We start from the raw sequence: 15742 nt of genomic DNA on the forward strand, positions 1-15742 counted from the left end.
CCAAATACTAGATAAAGGAGTTCTCTTTTAACAAGGCTACGGAATTAAACATTAGTAGTCGTAAGCCTGAACAATTGGGTCGGTTGCTTAACGACGTTTATGAAATAAAAAATTTTTTAAAGTTTAAATGGTTAAGAAAAATGTTTTCAAAGTATCAAAATAAAAACAACATCTCTAAAATACCAAAGAAGGTGAAATACCCTCTCTTAAAGGTTAAAAACAATGAATGAAACAAATGAAGGTTGGAAAGTATGAGTTAAATAAATATAAAGGGCTAACAACAATGAGTTGATTTCATTCAATGAATAACAACAAATTAATGAAACACAACAATAAGCACCTTGAGTTAGAAACACTTAAATATTGAGCACTCATCCACATTATGACTAGAGATACGGAAAGGTTTTTTTAATGAACCTCCTTCCCTGAAAGTTTTGGCACAGTTCATCCTATGATCAACAGCACTATTCAACAAGTCCTTCTTTGCAAAATAACATCGACATCTCCTACTTTCATCACGTTTCGCACTTCAAGAATTTCAAGGTGTTCCTGGAAAGATGAATTAAGGTCGTTAAGTTCATTTTAAAAACGATTGAACTTTGCTAGAAATTATACACTGAAATTCAGACAATAAAATGAACCTCCACTATGAATAAAACTAAATATTTTACTACACGTAAATGATATATTTTTTAAAGTAGGTCATGCTTGTTAACAAGTAATATTTTTAAAAAAAAAATCTCAATCAGGTCAACAAAGAAAAGAAAAAATTAGTTACTTTTTTATTAAATAATTAAAAATTTCTCCCATATAAAACTAAAATTGATTCAGTAAATTTACTTAATGAATTAATATTTGAAAAAATGTGTTAACATCTAGTGAGAAAGATGTATAAATCTGAATTTTTAGCAAAGAACGTAAAATAGTGACTCAGATTACTTTATGACGTGCGATTTGAAAATAATTCTAAATTTTAGTAACTCTTTAGTCAGCCGTGGTAGTCTAGTGGTTAGAGAATCGGGCTCCGATCCGGAGAGGTTGGGGTTCGACTCTCAGCTCTGCTAAGATCCACCGAGTACATGCGACGTGCGAACTCGTAAAATCTCTGGTATTTAAAGGTCTGTGGTCGATCTTTCAACATTACTATGGCTACAGGGATGTGAAGAAAGTTTCCTTCCCTTACAAATTTGTGTCTAAATTCAGGATGTAGTCTCACGAATGCGTTGTGCTGCCATCTATCCGTAGGATTCTCAGCTATGACATGCTTTCATCTGAGCTGTGCTCTCTTGTCAAACGAACGGCGCGCCTTCCTGATTTAATTCAGAAATGACTTATGTCTGGCGAGCTTGGATTGTCCAAGTTTCGTTAGAAAAATTAACTTCAGGAAAACTTGATTTAGATTGAGGACTTACCGGTGTTGTGGAAGCAGGTAAAATCGTAAAGTTGAGCAACAAGTTGAGGAGGCACATCTTGACCTGCATGAGTACAAAGTTCTTTCCCACACACTCTCTTCCACCCGATCCAAAAGGAAAGAAAATATTCTTGAATGCATTCCTTTCTCCATAGAAAAATCTGAAATACCATTCATTTTAGTGTTTCATAAAAACATCCTTGAGTATGTAAAAACTTTAATGCATTCAGAAAGATGCATCACGATAATTTCAATGCATGCTAACCTGTCAGGATTAAAAACTTCTGGATCAGGATAATATTCTGGATCATGATGTATGGCGAAAATTGGAATGCTCACAAGAAATCCTTCTTTCAGGTGAATAGCTGCTTCGGGAAAATAATAGTCTTCGGCAGCACGCCTTTCTATTCTGAAAAATTAAATTGCGATTTTAAAATAATTAAATATTTAAATGTGCGCAATTCACTATTTTTTGTTCAAATAGAGCTATAAGTTAGAAATTATCACTGTTGTTATCTTTAAAATATGTGAAAACCTGAATTCGCTTATAATAAACTCTTGATGGTCAAAACTCTTGATAGTCCCATCAAAACAATTTGATGGTTCATGTTAGTTTCAGTGCGATTCATGTTGGTCCAGCATCATTTGATGGTCACCATCATCCAACAATTTTCCATTATGCTTTCATGGTTTTTAATGTGCCGACAAACTTCCATCATTCCATGATGGAAAATGCTACTTTAATACTACGATGGTTAACCTTCGAGAGAAGTTTGATTTACGTAAACCAATAATTAATGATGATACGTGATGGTCCATGGTGGTTCCAACTATACATTTCCATGTTTTTTAACGGTAATTTCTAGTTGGTTCTCAGGAGTATAGCATAAATTTTTTTTTTTTTTATGTTCGTCCATCCTACGAGGGTTGCTATTTATATTTCTGGCCTAATAATGAAAAAACAAATATGTAAGATTGAAATTGGTTTTATTGTTTTTCAAAATATTCTCCATCATGATCAATACACTTTGCATGCGTTTGAACCAATTTTCAAAGCACTTTTTCCAGTCCGATTGAGGTAACTCCAAAACATGCGTTTTGAATGCATCAACCGCTTCTTCGGGGGTCGAAAATCGTTGTCCACGTAATTTATTTTTGATGTGTGGGAATAAGAAGAAGTCATTGGGTGCCAAATCAGGGCTGTACGGCGGATGACCCATCAGTTCGATCTTTCGCTCCGTCAGAAATACCTTTGTTTGAGTCGATGTGTGAAAGCTCGCATTGTCATGATGAAGAATGATTCGCCTGTTCTTCTGCTTTTTTCGAATTTCTCCGATGACTTCTGGCAAACAAATGGTCGTGTACCATTCAGAATTGACCGTCCTGCGTTGCTCTAACGCCACTGTCGCCACATGACCGTTAATGCCGAAGAAACAGGCAATCATTTGTTTCGATGTGCTTCTTCCTCGAGCAACTTTTGTTGGTTTTGCCTCGTCTTGGAAGACCCATACAGTTAATTGCTGTTTTGTTTACGGCTCATATGCATAGATCCATGATTCGTCACCTGTGTAGATGTTATACACAGCCTTTGATGTACCTTGAACGTATTTTTCCAACATTTCCTTGCACCAATCGACACGAGCCTTTCTTTGAGCGTTTGTCAGATTATGCGGGATCCAACGCGAACAAATTTTTTTTACGCTCAAATGTTCATGCAATATTTTATTGATGCTAGTCATACTAATGTCCGAAGACGCCTCTATCTCACGGTATGTCACATGACGATCTTGCTTTATCAGTTCACGCACAGCATCGATCTTTTCTGGCACAACAACGGATTTTGGACGACCTGCACGGGATTCGTCCTGGATCGAACATCGACCACGATTAAATTCGTTATACCAATTTTTTACAGAGCTGTAGCATGGCGCTTTATCGCTGAATAAAGAATTAAGTTCATCAAAGCAATCTTGTCTTGACAATCCACGTCGAAAGTTATGAAAAATAATGGCACGAAAATGTTCACGATTCAATTCCATTTTTTGAAAGAGAAGAACTTTTCAATTTACTGTCAACAACACAAATGAAGCTATAATGGTAAATCGTCTGCTGAATTTATGTTTAAAAATATTAAACTTTCGATTAAAATCGTCTGCGGTCGCTTAGCAACACTTACTGTTGCCAAGGCTAGAAATATAAATAGCAACCCTCGTATATCAGTCGGAATTCCAACATTAAGAGGATGGCGGTTCATGATCGTTGCGGCATTTGATTTCTAAGATACTATGATGGAAATTTCTGATGGTTCAACAAGAACAAACCATCAAAACAAATTGCTATGTTGAGCCATCATAAATCAGTCCTACATTATTTATGTTGTTTACCATCAGAAAATATAATGATTCATGTTGGAATCGTTGATGGTTACCACCAAGATTATGTTCGTTCATCAACGGAAAACCATCAAAAATTTTGACGAATAGAAGAATTTTTATAAAAACGGATGATGAATTTTGACGAAAATTTTGACGAAATTTTGACGAAAATTTTGACGAATAGAAGAATTTTTATAAAAACCGGATGAAATGATAGAATTACCTGGCCATGGGTGGACATATTCTTGAACATTCCTTCATCACAGCTTCTAAGTATTTAAGTTTACCCAAACAGTTTGACATTTCCTCTGGCTGCAAACAAAGACTCCATTAAAATACCTTTTCATGGGATAAAACATATACATCAATTATACTTAGTTGCAACCGCGTCGTGAAGAAATCCAATAAAGAAGTAATATTAAAAAAGAATTGAAAGTCAATTCCTACTTAGGTCAACAACGAAAAAATTTAGTTTAATAACTTTTTATTAAATAATTGCAATTTTTTCTCCCATATAAAATTAAAATTAATTCATTACATTTATTGAATGAAATAATATTTGAAAAAACTATATTAAAATCAAGTGACATAACTAGAAAAAAAGGAATTTGAACTTAAATGGATAAATAAAAAGTATTTTATTTAACGATTGAAAGTTTGAACAAGATATAGAGATAGAGTGTGAACTAATAGTAGGAATTGAAAAATAAAGGAGCATGGTATCAGACAACTATAAAAGCATAAACTTGGTGACGTGGACCACACGTGCTACCACGTCATGTTCTTTATTGAATTGATCTGATATAAAAGATTTAAATATTTTAGTGCGAGCAATAAACTATTTTCTTGTTCAAATAGAGCTATAAGTTAGAAATGATCACTGATGTTATTTTCAAAATATGTGAAAAATTGAATAGCTTATGGTAAAATCTAAAACAATGACTAACACTTAACCCATCAGAAAATTCTATTTCGTTTATCGCTCATCCTTATTTAATGAATGAATCAATAGTTGAAAAAGACTGCATTAACATCAAGTGTCATAGACTACAAGTTTTAAAAAAAATTTATTTGAATAGATGAATAAAAAGTATTCTTTTAACAATTGAAAATTTGAAGAAGATATAGGGAGAGTGTTAACTAAGAGTAGGAATTGAAAAAAAGTCCATGATGGAAAACTTCTTTTTTTTTTTTATTATATTAAATCCGTTTTGCTCAAAACGTCGGACATCGTGCACAGTAAACAAAATAACTAAAATGTCACCACAAATAACTTTTATTCTAATGATCGGATTTGCAGAAAGTAAGTTCCAATCTTAATAGTTAAAAACTAGTTCCACTATATTTTGTCGTTTCTTTGAAAATTGATTATTTTTCCTGTACCTATATTAATGGCAAAGAATGCACACTTACTCTGCATTGTGGGAGCACTCGTTCAATTTCTTCTAAAGCTTTCTTCTGGCATTCTTGATTCATGGCCAGTCTGTAAACACAATGTGAAAGTAAAGCTGTGGTTGCTTCGTAACCAGCCAAGAAAAAAGACACACACTGTGACAACATTTCGACGTGGCTGAGACCATCTACAAGGATATAATAAGCGTTAATTATAAACAATTAATGAGAAACACTTCAATATTCATTAAAGACTTTCTGTCGTCCTATTATTCTAAAGCAACTGAAAAAGCATTGCTGTAGTTTACTAACGTCGCACTAGAGCTGCACAATGGGCTATTGGCGACGGTCTAGGATGCATCCCTGAGGATGATCCGAAGAGATGCCATCACAATTTTGATCCTTTTGCAGAGGTCATGGTACCCCCACTTTGGTAGCCCGCGCAGTCGAGCACTTTACAGTAGAACAGTTTAACGATGACCCATACCGCACACCCTTCGCAAACTGATCCAAGTGGTCACCCGACCACTGCCAGTGATGCTTGACTTCGTTGTTCTATTGGGAACCACGTCTTAATGATCAGTCCACTGTGGGAAAAAGTTTTATCAGGTGTACGAGCAACAGTCTTTGCAGAAATGTGCAACTAACCGAATGCAATATGTTGAACACGCATTACATTGTAATTTCTGATCCGATAACCTTATAAAGCATTAAATTGTTCTCCCGGTCAAATGACCGGTTGTGGTAGGAATAGGTATACGACAAGTATTATTTGAAACAAGCAAAATATTTAAAAAAAAAAAAGATTATTAACTGTACGTAATTGTTAGAAAAAGTCATGAAGTCAAATGTGCAAAAATGATGATAATAGCATTTTGGATGCCAAAGTTCTTTAACGGTCATTTGATCGGTTATGGTATGCTTAGTTTTAAGCAGTATGAACAACAAATGTCCACTAATAATGTGCCGCAAGTTCTAAAAATCTGGAATTTAATTTTACTCTTTTTCAGTACTTTTCCTGCGGTAGTTAGTTTTTCTGACTGAATTGTGTAACATATTAAATAATGACATCACTCAGAAGCTCTGAACTGGATTGTTCGACGATTGTTTACATTTCAAAAATCGAAGAAATTTGAAACGCATTCCAAAAGCTCCGTGTCACCCAACTCACAACATTTATAAATTCATTCAATAAGTTTTTACCTTGGGAATTGTTATTGGAATCCTGTGGCTGTTCTTCGTGTTCCAGCATCCTCTGCAAAAAATCATTGAATTTCTGAAACAAAAAAAAACATTAATTTAATACCTGGAAATGTAAACGAACATTTCAATGCTTTAGAAACAAAATAAACTAGAAAAGTTATCGTAACTATACTGATAAATAATTTTCAGTAAATATACTTTTCATTTTAAATTTATTTCTGCTAGGCACTAATAAATTTAATGAAATAGTTTTCAGAAGGAAAAAAAAGAGTTAAACTCAAATGTGATATTTAAGTCATTCTGATAAACAATCAAAAATGATCCAAAATAACTCGAGAATGATTTAAATTAATTCATCCAAATAATGATGATTGATTATTGTGAAATAAATAAAATCCACTCAAGTTTGAGTTAAAATGATGCAATATATATATATATATATATATATATATATATATATATATATATATATATATATATATATATATATATATATATATATATATGTGCCACTCAGAACAGAAAACACAATTAAATAAATATCTTCTTTTTTTTCTTCATACCTCCTTTTTCATCTTTTTACGTTCTTCGACCACTTTTGACATTACATTGTTATAAAACTCTATCGTCTCATTATTCAAGATTGGGATTTTGAAATATTTCATCAGGTACGGGGCCACCACTATAAAAGGAAGAAAAAAAGAAGAAATTAGAATTTAAGAAGAGAGAGAAGAAGAGGAGAAAAAAGCTTTAAGAGAAGAGACATACTTATAATGATAGTCTTGAAGCTGTTGTTGAACAATTTGTTGGAATGCTCTACGAATGGGTCGTTGTCAGTAATCTTCACTCCAAAAGCGCATTTTCCTATGGTATGCAGTACAAAAATTGAGAAGTGCCTGCAAAGTAGAGTTGTGCCATAAATCTCATTGAAACATCTCTTATACATGAGAAACTGATGAAGTTCATGAAAGATGTATAAAAACATCATTTTGATTAAATTTCATTTAACAATCCATAATTTCAATTTATTCATTTTATTTGAATAATTTTTAATTTTGGAAAGAAGTGGTTACGGATCTGTAGAAAATTTATGCAAAGTGATATTTTTTAAAAAATAATAAATAGTATGACAGCAATACTTACTCTTGACAATTAATAACTTCGCCTTTTTGAGCACTTAGGGTCATTTTCGCCACCATTTTATCGCAACATTCCTGAAGCAGAGTGGTCATCTAAATGAAAGGAGTCAATGTGATTATATGAGCATTTATATGAGCACATGACCTAGCTGCGCCGTTAATCATAGAAGAATCAATGGTTTTAACGTTAACAGTTTGCTTCACTCATTCTATCAACTGATTGTATTTATTTACTTGAAGCGAAAGGATATTGATTTACTCAATAGCCATGATATTTTTTAAACCATTTAATTCTTTTTTTTTCATTCTCCCTACATCTTGTTCAAATATTCAATCATTAATAAAATACTTTTTTATTTATCCACTCAAGTTCAAATACATTTTTTTAGTTAATGTTTAGACAGATTTTTCAAATATTAATCCATTCATTAAATTTATTTCATTCATTTTTATTTTATATGGGAGAAAAGTTTTTAATTATTTAATAAAAGTAACTAAAATAAAGTTTTTCTTTGTTGACCCTAAGTAGGAATTGACTTTTATGTAACGTGTTTTTTAAAAAAATTGATTAATTTTAGGTGATAATTGAACTCGAATGAAGAAGACACTCACCATCTTGAGATTTGAAGGAGTAAAACATGTTTTGACGATATTCCTCACTCTCTTCCAATCGTGTCCTTCCAATGAGAAGAGAGTATTGTCAAAAACGGGATCACCCACTCTCATGTCCTGGAAAAAAATACATTATTTCATTTATAGGATGCAAACATGAGATAGTCATATTACTCAAGTCAAAATTCTTGATGGTTTATGTTGCTTTCAATGCGATTCATGATGGTCCGACATCATTTGATAGTCACCATCATTCAACATTTTCTATTATGCATTCATGGTTTTTGATATGCCATCAAACTTCCATCATTCCATGATGAAAAATGCTACGTTAATACTATGATGGTTAACCATCAAAAGAAGTTTGACTCTAATGGACCGAAAATCCATGACGATTCCAACTATACATTTCCGTGATAGTTTCATGATAATTCTTGTTGGTTCTGAGGAATATACCATAATTTTTTTTTTTTTAATTTTGGACCATCATAAATCAGTCCGAATTCCTACATTGATAATGGTTGTTCATGATCGTTCCAACATTTGATTTCTATGGAACTAAGGTGGAAATTCATGATATTCCATAATGGTACAACAATGCTTTTCCATGATTATTTAATAACCATCCTTGTTTGTTCAGCAGGAATATACCATCAAAAAAATTTGGGTTTCTTTATGTTGGACTATCGCAAATCATTCCGACTTCCTACATTGGGGTGGTGATGGTTCGTGATCGTTACATTTGATGTTTAAGAAACTGTGCAGCAAATTTCTGATAGTTCAACATGAACAAACCATCAAAGCAAATTGCTATTCTTATGTTGAACTATCATAAATGAGTCCGAATTCCTACATTGGGGTGCTGGTTACTTATGTTGGTTACCATCGAAAATATAATGATTCAGGATGGAATTATTGATGGTTACCGTCAAGATTATGTTGATCCCTCAATGGAAAACCATCAAAAGTTTTGACTTGGGGTTAGACATGAAATTGTGGAGCTTCCAGGCCCACAACGGGTTATTGCTTTGATTTTTACGCAAGAATTACGAAAAAAAAAATTCTTTTTTTTAAAACATCAGAATTTAAAACTTACTCTTCTGTTGGGGAATTTGTTGAAATCTGTGAACATGATCCGGTCTATTAAGTCACGTTCTCCTATCGTTAACACAGGTTGACAACCGTCGAATCTCCTAAAAGCAAAATAATGCAATTTGATTTACAGAAATAAAACGTCATTACGTTTCAAATCAAATGTCATTACAAATCAAACGTTTAAAAATCACTACATATACACATAAATGAATATCAGTTTCTCTTTTATGTACTCAAAACAATCCGACTGAGAGCGATGAAATTTGGCATACTGCTATTTCGAAGCACGGGGAAGGTCACTATCGACATAAGAATATTCTAAGCGGAATGAGCGAAATTGTGCAATTTTACAGATTTCTTAGTGTTAAGCATTGTTTCAAACTAAAGACAATTTTTTAAATATTTTAAATATAACATCTGCTATATTTATTAGCTTATAGCTCTATTTGATTAAAAAAGGGTTTGCACGCATTTTAAAGTTTAATTATTTTTTATTCGCTATGTCAGATAAATTCAATGAACAACATTAAAATGGTAGCGTTCATGGACGTTCAGTCACCAAGTTAGTATTTCTAAAATTATCTGTTGCATGAGTTTATTTTCTTTACAGTAATTCTTTTAAAAAGTGTTTACTTAAAAGTAAATAATTTAAAATCAATGCTAATTGAAATATGAAAAATAATATTGAAATACAAAATGAATAAAAAGGTGTTACTAATTCATTTAAAGGAAACGCAAAATTTCCCTAAACTATTATTGTCAACAAAGATCCTTTATTAATATTAAGAATAGATTGAAACAAAACGCATAAGCTATGTACTAAAAAAAATTAATTTAATATAGTAAGGGTACTTTTAGAGGAAATGCAAAAAAATCGTTGTTGACGACAATGGTGCTTTATGTCGGTAATATGTATTATTTAAAAAGCAACGATAATGGAAAACAGGGACTAGAGCAAAAGATTCTCAACCAATGTGCAGCGGCACTTTAGTGTGCCGACAAATTCTAAAAGTGTGCTGTCAAATTTTAGAAATGATATAATTATATATATATATATATATATATATATATATATATATATATATATATATATATATATATATATATATATATATATATTCTCTTATTATGTATCTCAATTGCTAATTCTTCATTAAGTAAAAGAAAAAGTTTGTGGGTTTAAAGATATTTTGAAAAATAATTACAAAAGTCAAAGTCTTGATGGTCCTATCAAAAAATGGTTGATGTTTTGATGGTTTTTGTTGGTTTTAGCGAGAATTTTGATGGTCACCATATTTCCAACATTTTCCATTATGCGTTCATGGTGTTTGACATGGGGATGCTTATATGTGGAACTGTATGTTGAGTCTAAAAAAAAAAAAGACCCTTATTATAAAGAACAAAACTTACCCGTATATCCTTCCCAATTCTTTGTAGCATCTTTGCTCAGTTTCTATAATATCCATCTACAAAAGTAAATTTATTCTTAGATTTCTTTTCAGAACTTTTAATCAACGATTTTATTATAATTGAAATAAATCAAGTTTTAACCGTACTCTAAGGATAGATTAAAATTGTAATTATTACCGTCGTTAAACAGCCGGCCCAATTTAGGGTTTACGACCACTTATGTTCCGTAGCCTTGCCATTTTGAACCAATCCAGAAGACTTCTTGATCAGTACCCCCAGAAGTATTAATTTGTTATGGTAACATGAAGGACTTTGTGACCCGACAGATTTCACGTGCATCAGTCACTCGAGACGGGATCGAACCCACCACCTCTTGGACATGCGCCCTAATAACCTTGCTAGGATATAAAAAGATCTTACAAAATTTTAATGAACTCAAGAATATGACTGAATTTTGGAAGCAATAAATTTAAGCAGTCCATGGACTACACGATTTTCCATTTTTTGGACCTAATTTTCGGTTTTACGACTGCTAATATTCAACTCCGTAGCCTTGTAATTTTTTAACCCTATCAAGAAGACAAGGGAATTTCTGGATGAAGTATTGAGAAAAATTTGCTTTCGTCAAGGACTTTTTGACGGAACTAACTCGCATTTACGTTACATGAAGAGAAAAACCCTGAAAACCTTCCATGGTTAGTCTGACGGCAAGGGAAGTCTAACCCAGGATCCGTATACCACTAACGATAGTTAACGGTCGGTGTAAGCCGGATGCTGGGATTCTTACCGGTTAACCTCATTGGAAGGCCCCTGAGGCGGCACGGTTCTTGCCTTGGTTTTACTAATTTTAGCATTTTGATACAAAATATTGACTAAAATAAATTCAAGTTAATAGAAACTTCGTTACCTGGGATAACGTAAACGAGCCAAAAGGAAAAGAAGGCGGTATATAGCTCAAATTTTGTTCACCAAAAAATCCATAGTGTTTCGTCTGAAATCTAAAATGGAATATTCTTATTTACTAAATAGTATAGGTCGATACATAAACAAAACAAAGATAAATTTATTTCCGTTTAAACAACAGCTTAGGAAAATTTATTACAAAATTCAAAAGTTAATCATTTAAAATAAAATATTTACTATAAAAATTAGAAAATAAAAATGAAATAAAATTTTTAAAGAAAACAAACTTAAATACAAATTATAGAAAGTAAAAATTTTTAAAAATAAGTACAACAATCATCTATTTCTTTCCAAAATTAATTTTGTAAGTTTATTTAAAATGCAAATTGATAAAGTTGTAAATAGATAAATCCATTTAGAGTGAATGCGTTTTTTAAGTTTTCTCAGTTTTTTAAAGCTGTTATATTTATTAGTTATATTTATTTTCAGGAAATGGCATTTTTTTCGGTTGGGACTACTTAATTCGATAGAATTGTGTTGTGCAATCAAAAATATGATTTTCACAGAGGAAATAAGTTCTTCACTCTTTAAGAAATGTTTTATACAGTAAAACATCGCTACAAAAATATTTTGGGGACCCAATTAATCCATTGTTGTAGAGGAATATATTATTATATCGAGGGCCTGCGTACTTTGGGGACACAGTAAGATTTTTTTAAATTTTAATGTTATACATGTATTAACTATAAATCTATTTATATATTATACAAAAATTTGAAACATAGAGTGGTGATCTGTGACTTCTTAAGAGATGAGAGAGGCAATTCTAAGAATGAAAGTTCTTGGGAGTGGCCAGTAGTAATTCTTCTCTTGTCAAGAAAAGACCGAAAAAATGGCAAAATTTGATATAATATGATTTTTTACATTATTTGAAGACCAAAAATAAATGGAGAAAATAAGGTTGAAATTTGAAGGAAAAAAAATCATTGTACAGGGGGTTATTGCTTCAAAGAATATCGCAATATTGAAGGGTGAATAACATTAATTCATACGCAAGTTCGTCAGGACCACGAAACATTATTGTAATAGAGGGAGTTAATGTTGTATCGGATATTGTTGTAGCGAGAGTTCGCTGTAATTGGTTATAAGAGTGCTTTCTTATAGCCAAATCTACTAGAAATCAGAAGGAAAAAAAATTGAAAATTATTACTTTAACCAAATTATATATTTAGCAAATGCAGCCACGCTTCGAGAAGTAAATCATGAGATCATTGCTAAATCACTTTTGATAGCAATAAATGATAAGAAATTGTTATTCACGGCACAAAATAAAAAAGTAATAAATAAAAATGAAAACTTATCTAGATAAGGTTTGTTGTCTCAAAATTCAACTTATAAAAAGTTGTCCAAAACATGTTTCCCTTTTCACTCTTAAAATCCTTTCTTTTCTTTCTTTCTTTTTCTTTTTTTTTTCCTTTCCTGTTAGAAAGTGATTTTTTTTTCCTTCCTTCTTCTAGGCCAATGAGTGGTGGTATTACTGACCCAGTCGCTCAGATGCATTTAAGATACGATAAATTCATCGCGTTTCCCAATTTTGCAATATTACTTTTAATAAAATCTAAACATAGTAAATGAAAAACTATCCGAACATGCGTAATTTAAAATAATAATAATTATAATTTTTATGAAACCAAATAACTGAAGGAGTTCATTATTTTATTTAGAGTCTAGATTTATTATTATTATTTTTTTTTATAATCACTTATGTAACTAAAACATTATTATCACTTTTTTTCCTTAAATTTCCAATTATTAAGTATCCAATTATTAGGTACATTAAGGTAAATCTACCTTCTTATAAGAAATAAAACGAATTTTTTTTCTCCTTCTTGACAAATATTTTCACTACGTGCATTCTTAAAATTCAAGCAAAAAAAAAAATATATATATATATATATATATATAAATATATATATATATATAAATATATATATATATATATATTACTAAAATTTCCACTGATCATTTAATAAAACAAATGACACTTGTCAGCCACCTGATCAAATGCATCGCATGTGCATTATATTTGTTAATAAAAATGGAATTTTTATAAATGTCCCCATTTAAAAAGTGTTATGTTTGCCATCTATTGCCTAACGTTATCCACAGTTTTCATTTATTTAAAAGCATAGTATGGCGTTACACTCAGCATTTAAATGTTAATACTTCATTAATTTATAAAATTTCACGATTTTTTTTCTTACTCATCAAAGATATTTTCTGAGGAAAATGTTTAGGCATTTTATGCTAAATTACTTTTTTTTATCTATTAGACAAAATTATTGGGTGCTTTAAAGATTTTCTAGGCGGAAGGTAATTGATACAAAATAATTTTTTTTTTTATTTTGGCTATTTTAGAATGATATAATTATTCAATTTCTATTACATGCGTAAGTTTAAGTCACAAAAGTATTCACATTTTTTACCAGAAGCTATGAAACAAATGCTTGATTCTTGAAGATATAAAATAATCCTTTTCTACCAAATTAAGTATTTGTAAATTAATAAAGTAGGAATAAAACTTTAAAGGAAAAATAATGAAAATTTAATAAATATTTAATTTTCTTCAACCTTTGTTCAAAGTTTTACTATTGCTTTTTAACCCTATGACTCAGAATTTTTATTAAACATATTTTTCATTGTTCTTTCATTATTTTGTGTTAATTTAGGTCAAATTAAGGGTTAGATTATTTCGTATTTTAATAATTTATGGTTATGAGACATAAGAGTTCTTTTCTGCGTTCTCTTTCAGACACGGCTCGCTTACAAAGAATATATATTTTTTTTTTTCAAATTTGCACTTATATGCAGCTATTTAAATCTAAGAGGAACAGAAAAATTCATCATTAAAACTCCTTTATTTTAAAAAAAATCAATTAAAATTTTCGAATATGAATAAAAAGAAAATTGCTAAGGCTACTTTTTTGTAATTTTATATTTTAGTAAAAATATAATTTTGATAATCTAAGAAAATTTTTTTAGTAACAATTAGATTGTCTTTTACATTTATGAAATGAGAAATTTTATTTTTGTTTGTAATTAGAGCGTAAGAAGAAAATATATACGAAAGGGAGACCAGTGCGTCAAAGGGTTAACTTTTGGGCAATCATCACATTACTCCATGTATAAAAAAAAGTTATTTAAAAATATTCTTAATTTTAAAAATGGAATTTGAAGGAATGGGACTTACTTGTATAATAAAAAAGTTGTTAAAAAATGTATTCTTAATTTTAAAAATGGAATTTGAAAGAATGACACTTACCTGTATAATAAAAAAAGTTATTAGGAAAAAAAAATCTATTCTTAATTTTAAAAATGGAATTTGAAAGAATGACACTTAATAAGAAAAGTTGTTAAAAAAATCTATTCTTAATTTTAAAAATGGAATTTGAAAGAATGGCACTTAATAAGAAAAGTTATTAAAAAAATCTATTCTTAATTTTAAAAATGGAATTTGAAAGAATGACACTTACTTGTATAGTAAAAAAAGTTATTAGGAAAAAAATCTATTCTTAGTTTTAAATATGGAATTTGAAAGAATGGCACTTAATAAGAAAAGTTATTAAAAAAAATCTATTCTTAATTTTAAAAATGGAATTTGAAAGAATAACACTTAATAAGAAAAGTTATTTAAAAAAATCTATTCTTAATTTTAAGAATGGAATTTGAAAGAAGGACACTTACTTGTATAATAAAAAAAGTAAAGTGATTACGACCCCCAATAAAAGGCACGTGATTATTCCAACCATTCTGTTCGATGTTCTGATCAAACTCTGAAGTAATCCTTTCTCAAGTATTGCAATTTATTTCCGTTGACCACCACGACACATTCGATTAGAGGGAGGAGCCATGCCTCATCATGATTCGCCATTTAATAGGGTGCGCGCGTTGACCTGACGGCCTTCAAACGATAGGGAAAACGAACAGGGGTTTAAAATTTTTATCCCTTTTACTCTCTCATTTGAATATAATTATTACGATTCCAGCTTTTATTTTTTTTCTTCTTCTTTTAAGTACTTCAGTGTAGTGACCCCAAGGACAACCATTATAACATGTTGCCCCTTGTTTTTTTTTTTCTTTGTTCTATTAGATAGGTGACAATCGAGTTCTTTTACCCCATGATACATCGAACATAAAAATCG

At 30.7% G+C, this 15742-nt stretch overlaps 1 protein-coding gene across 1 annotated transcript; it reads right to left on the bottom strand.

Moving 5' to 3' along the window:
- Positions 1–277: 277 nt before the first annotated feature.
- LOC107440771 (cytochrome P450 3A8) lies at positions 278–14799 on the bottom strand. Its single transcript, XM_071178188.2, has 14 exons — positions 14791–14799; positions 11545–11635; positions 10638–10693; positions 9229–9325; positions 8133–8249; positions 7525–7613; positions 7150–7277; positions 6945–7063; positions 6382–6454; positions 5200–5366; positions 4010–4098; positions 1677–1820; positions 1413–1572; positions 278–549 (listed from the first exon to the last, which is right to left on the bottom strand). The coding sequence occupies exons 3-14, from the start codon at positions 10691–10693 to the stop codon at positions 469–471; spliced, it is 1320 nt and encodes a 439-aa protein (XP_071034289.1). The 5' UTR covers positions 11545–11635; positions 14791–14799; the 3' UTR covers positions 278–468.
- Positions 14800–15742: the final 943 nt, after the last annotated feature.

Source organism: Parasteatoda tepidariorum, chromosome 6 (genome assembly GCF_982258835.1).
Source record: "Parasteatoda tepidariorum strain Cologne lab strain chromosome 6, Ptep-v5.0, whole genome shotgun sequence".
Lineage (NCBI taxonomy): Eukaryota > Metazoa > Arthropoda > Arachnida > Araneae > Theridiidae > Parasteatoda > Parasteatoda tepidariorum.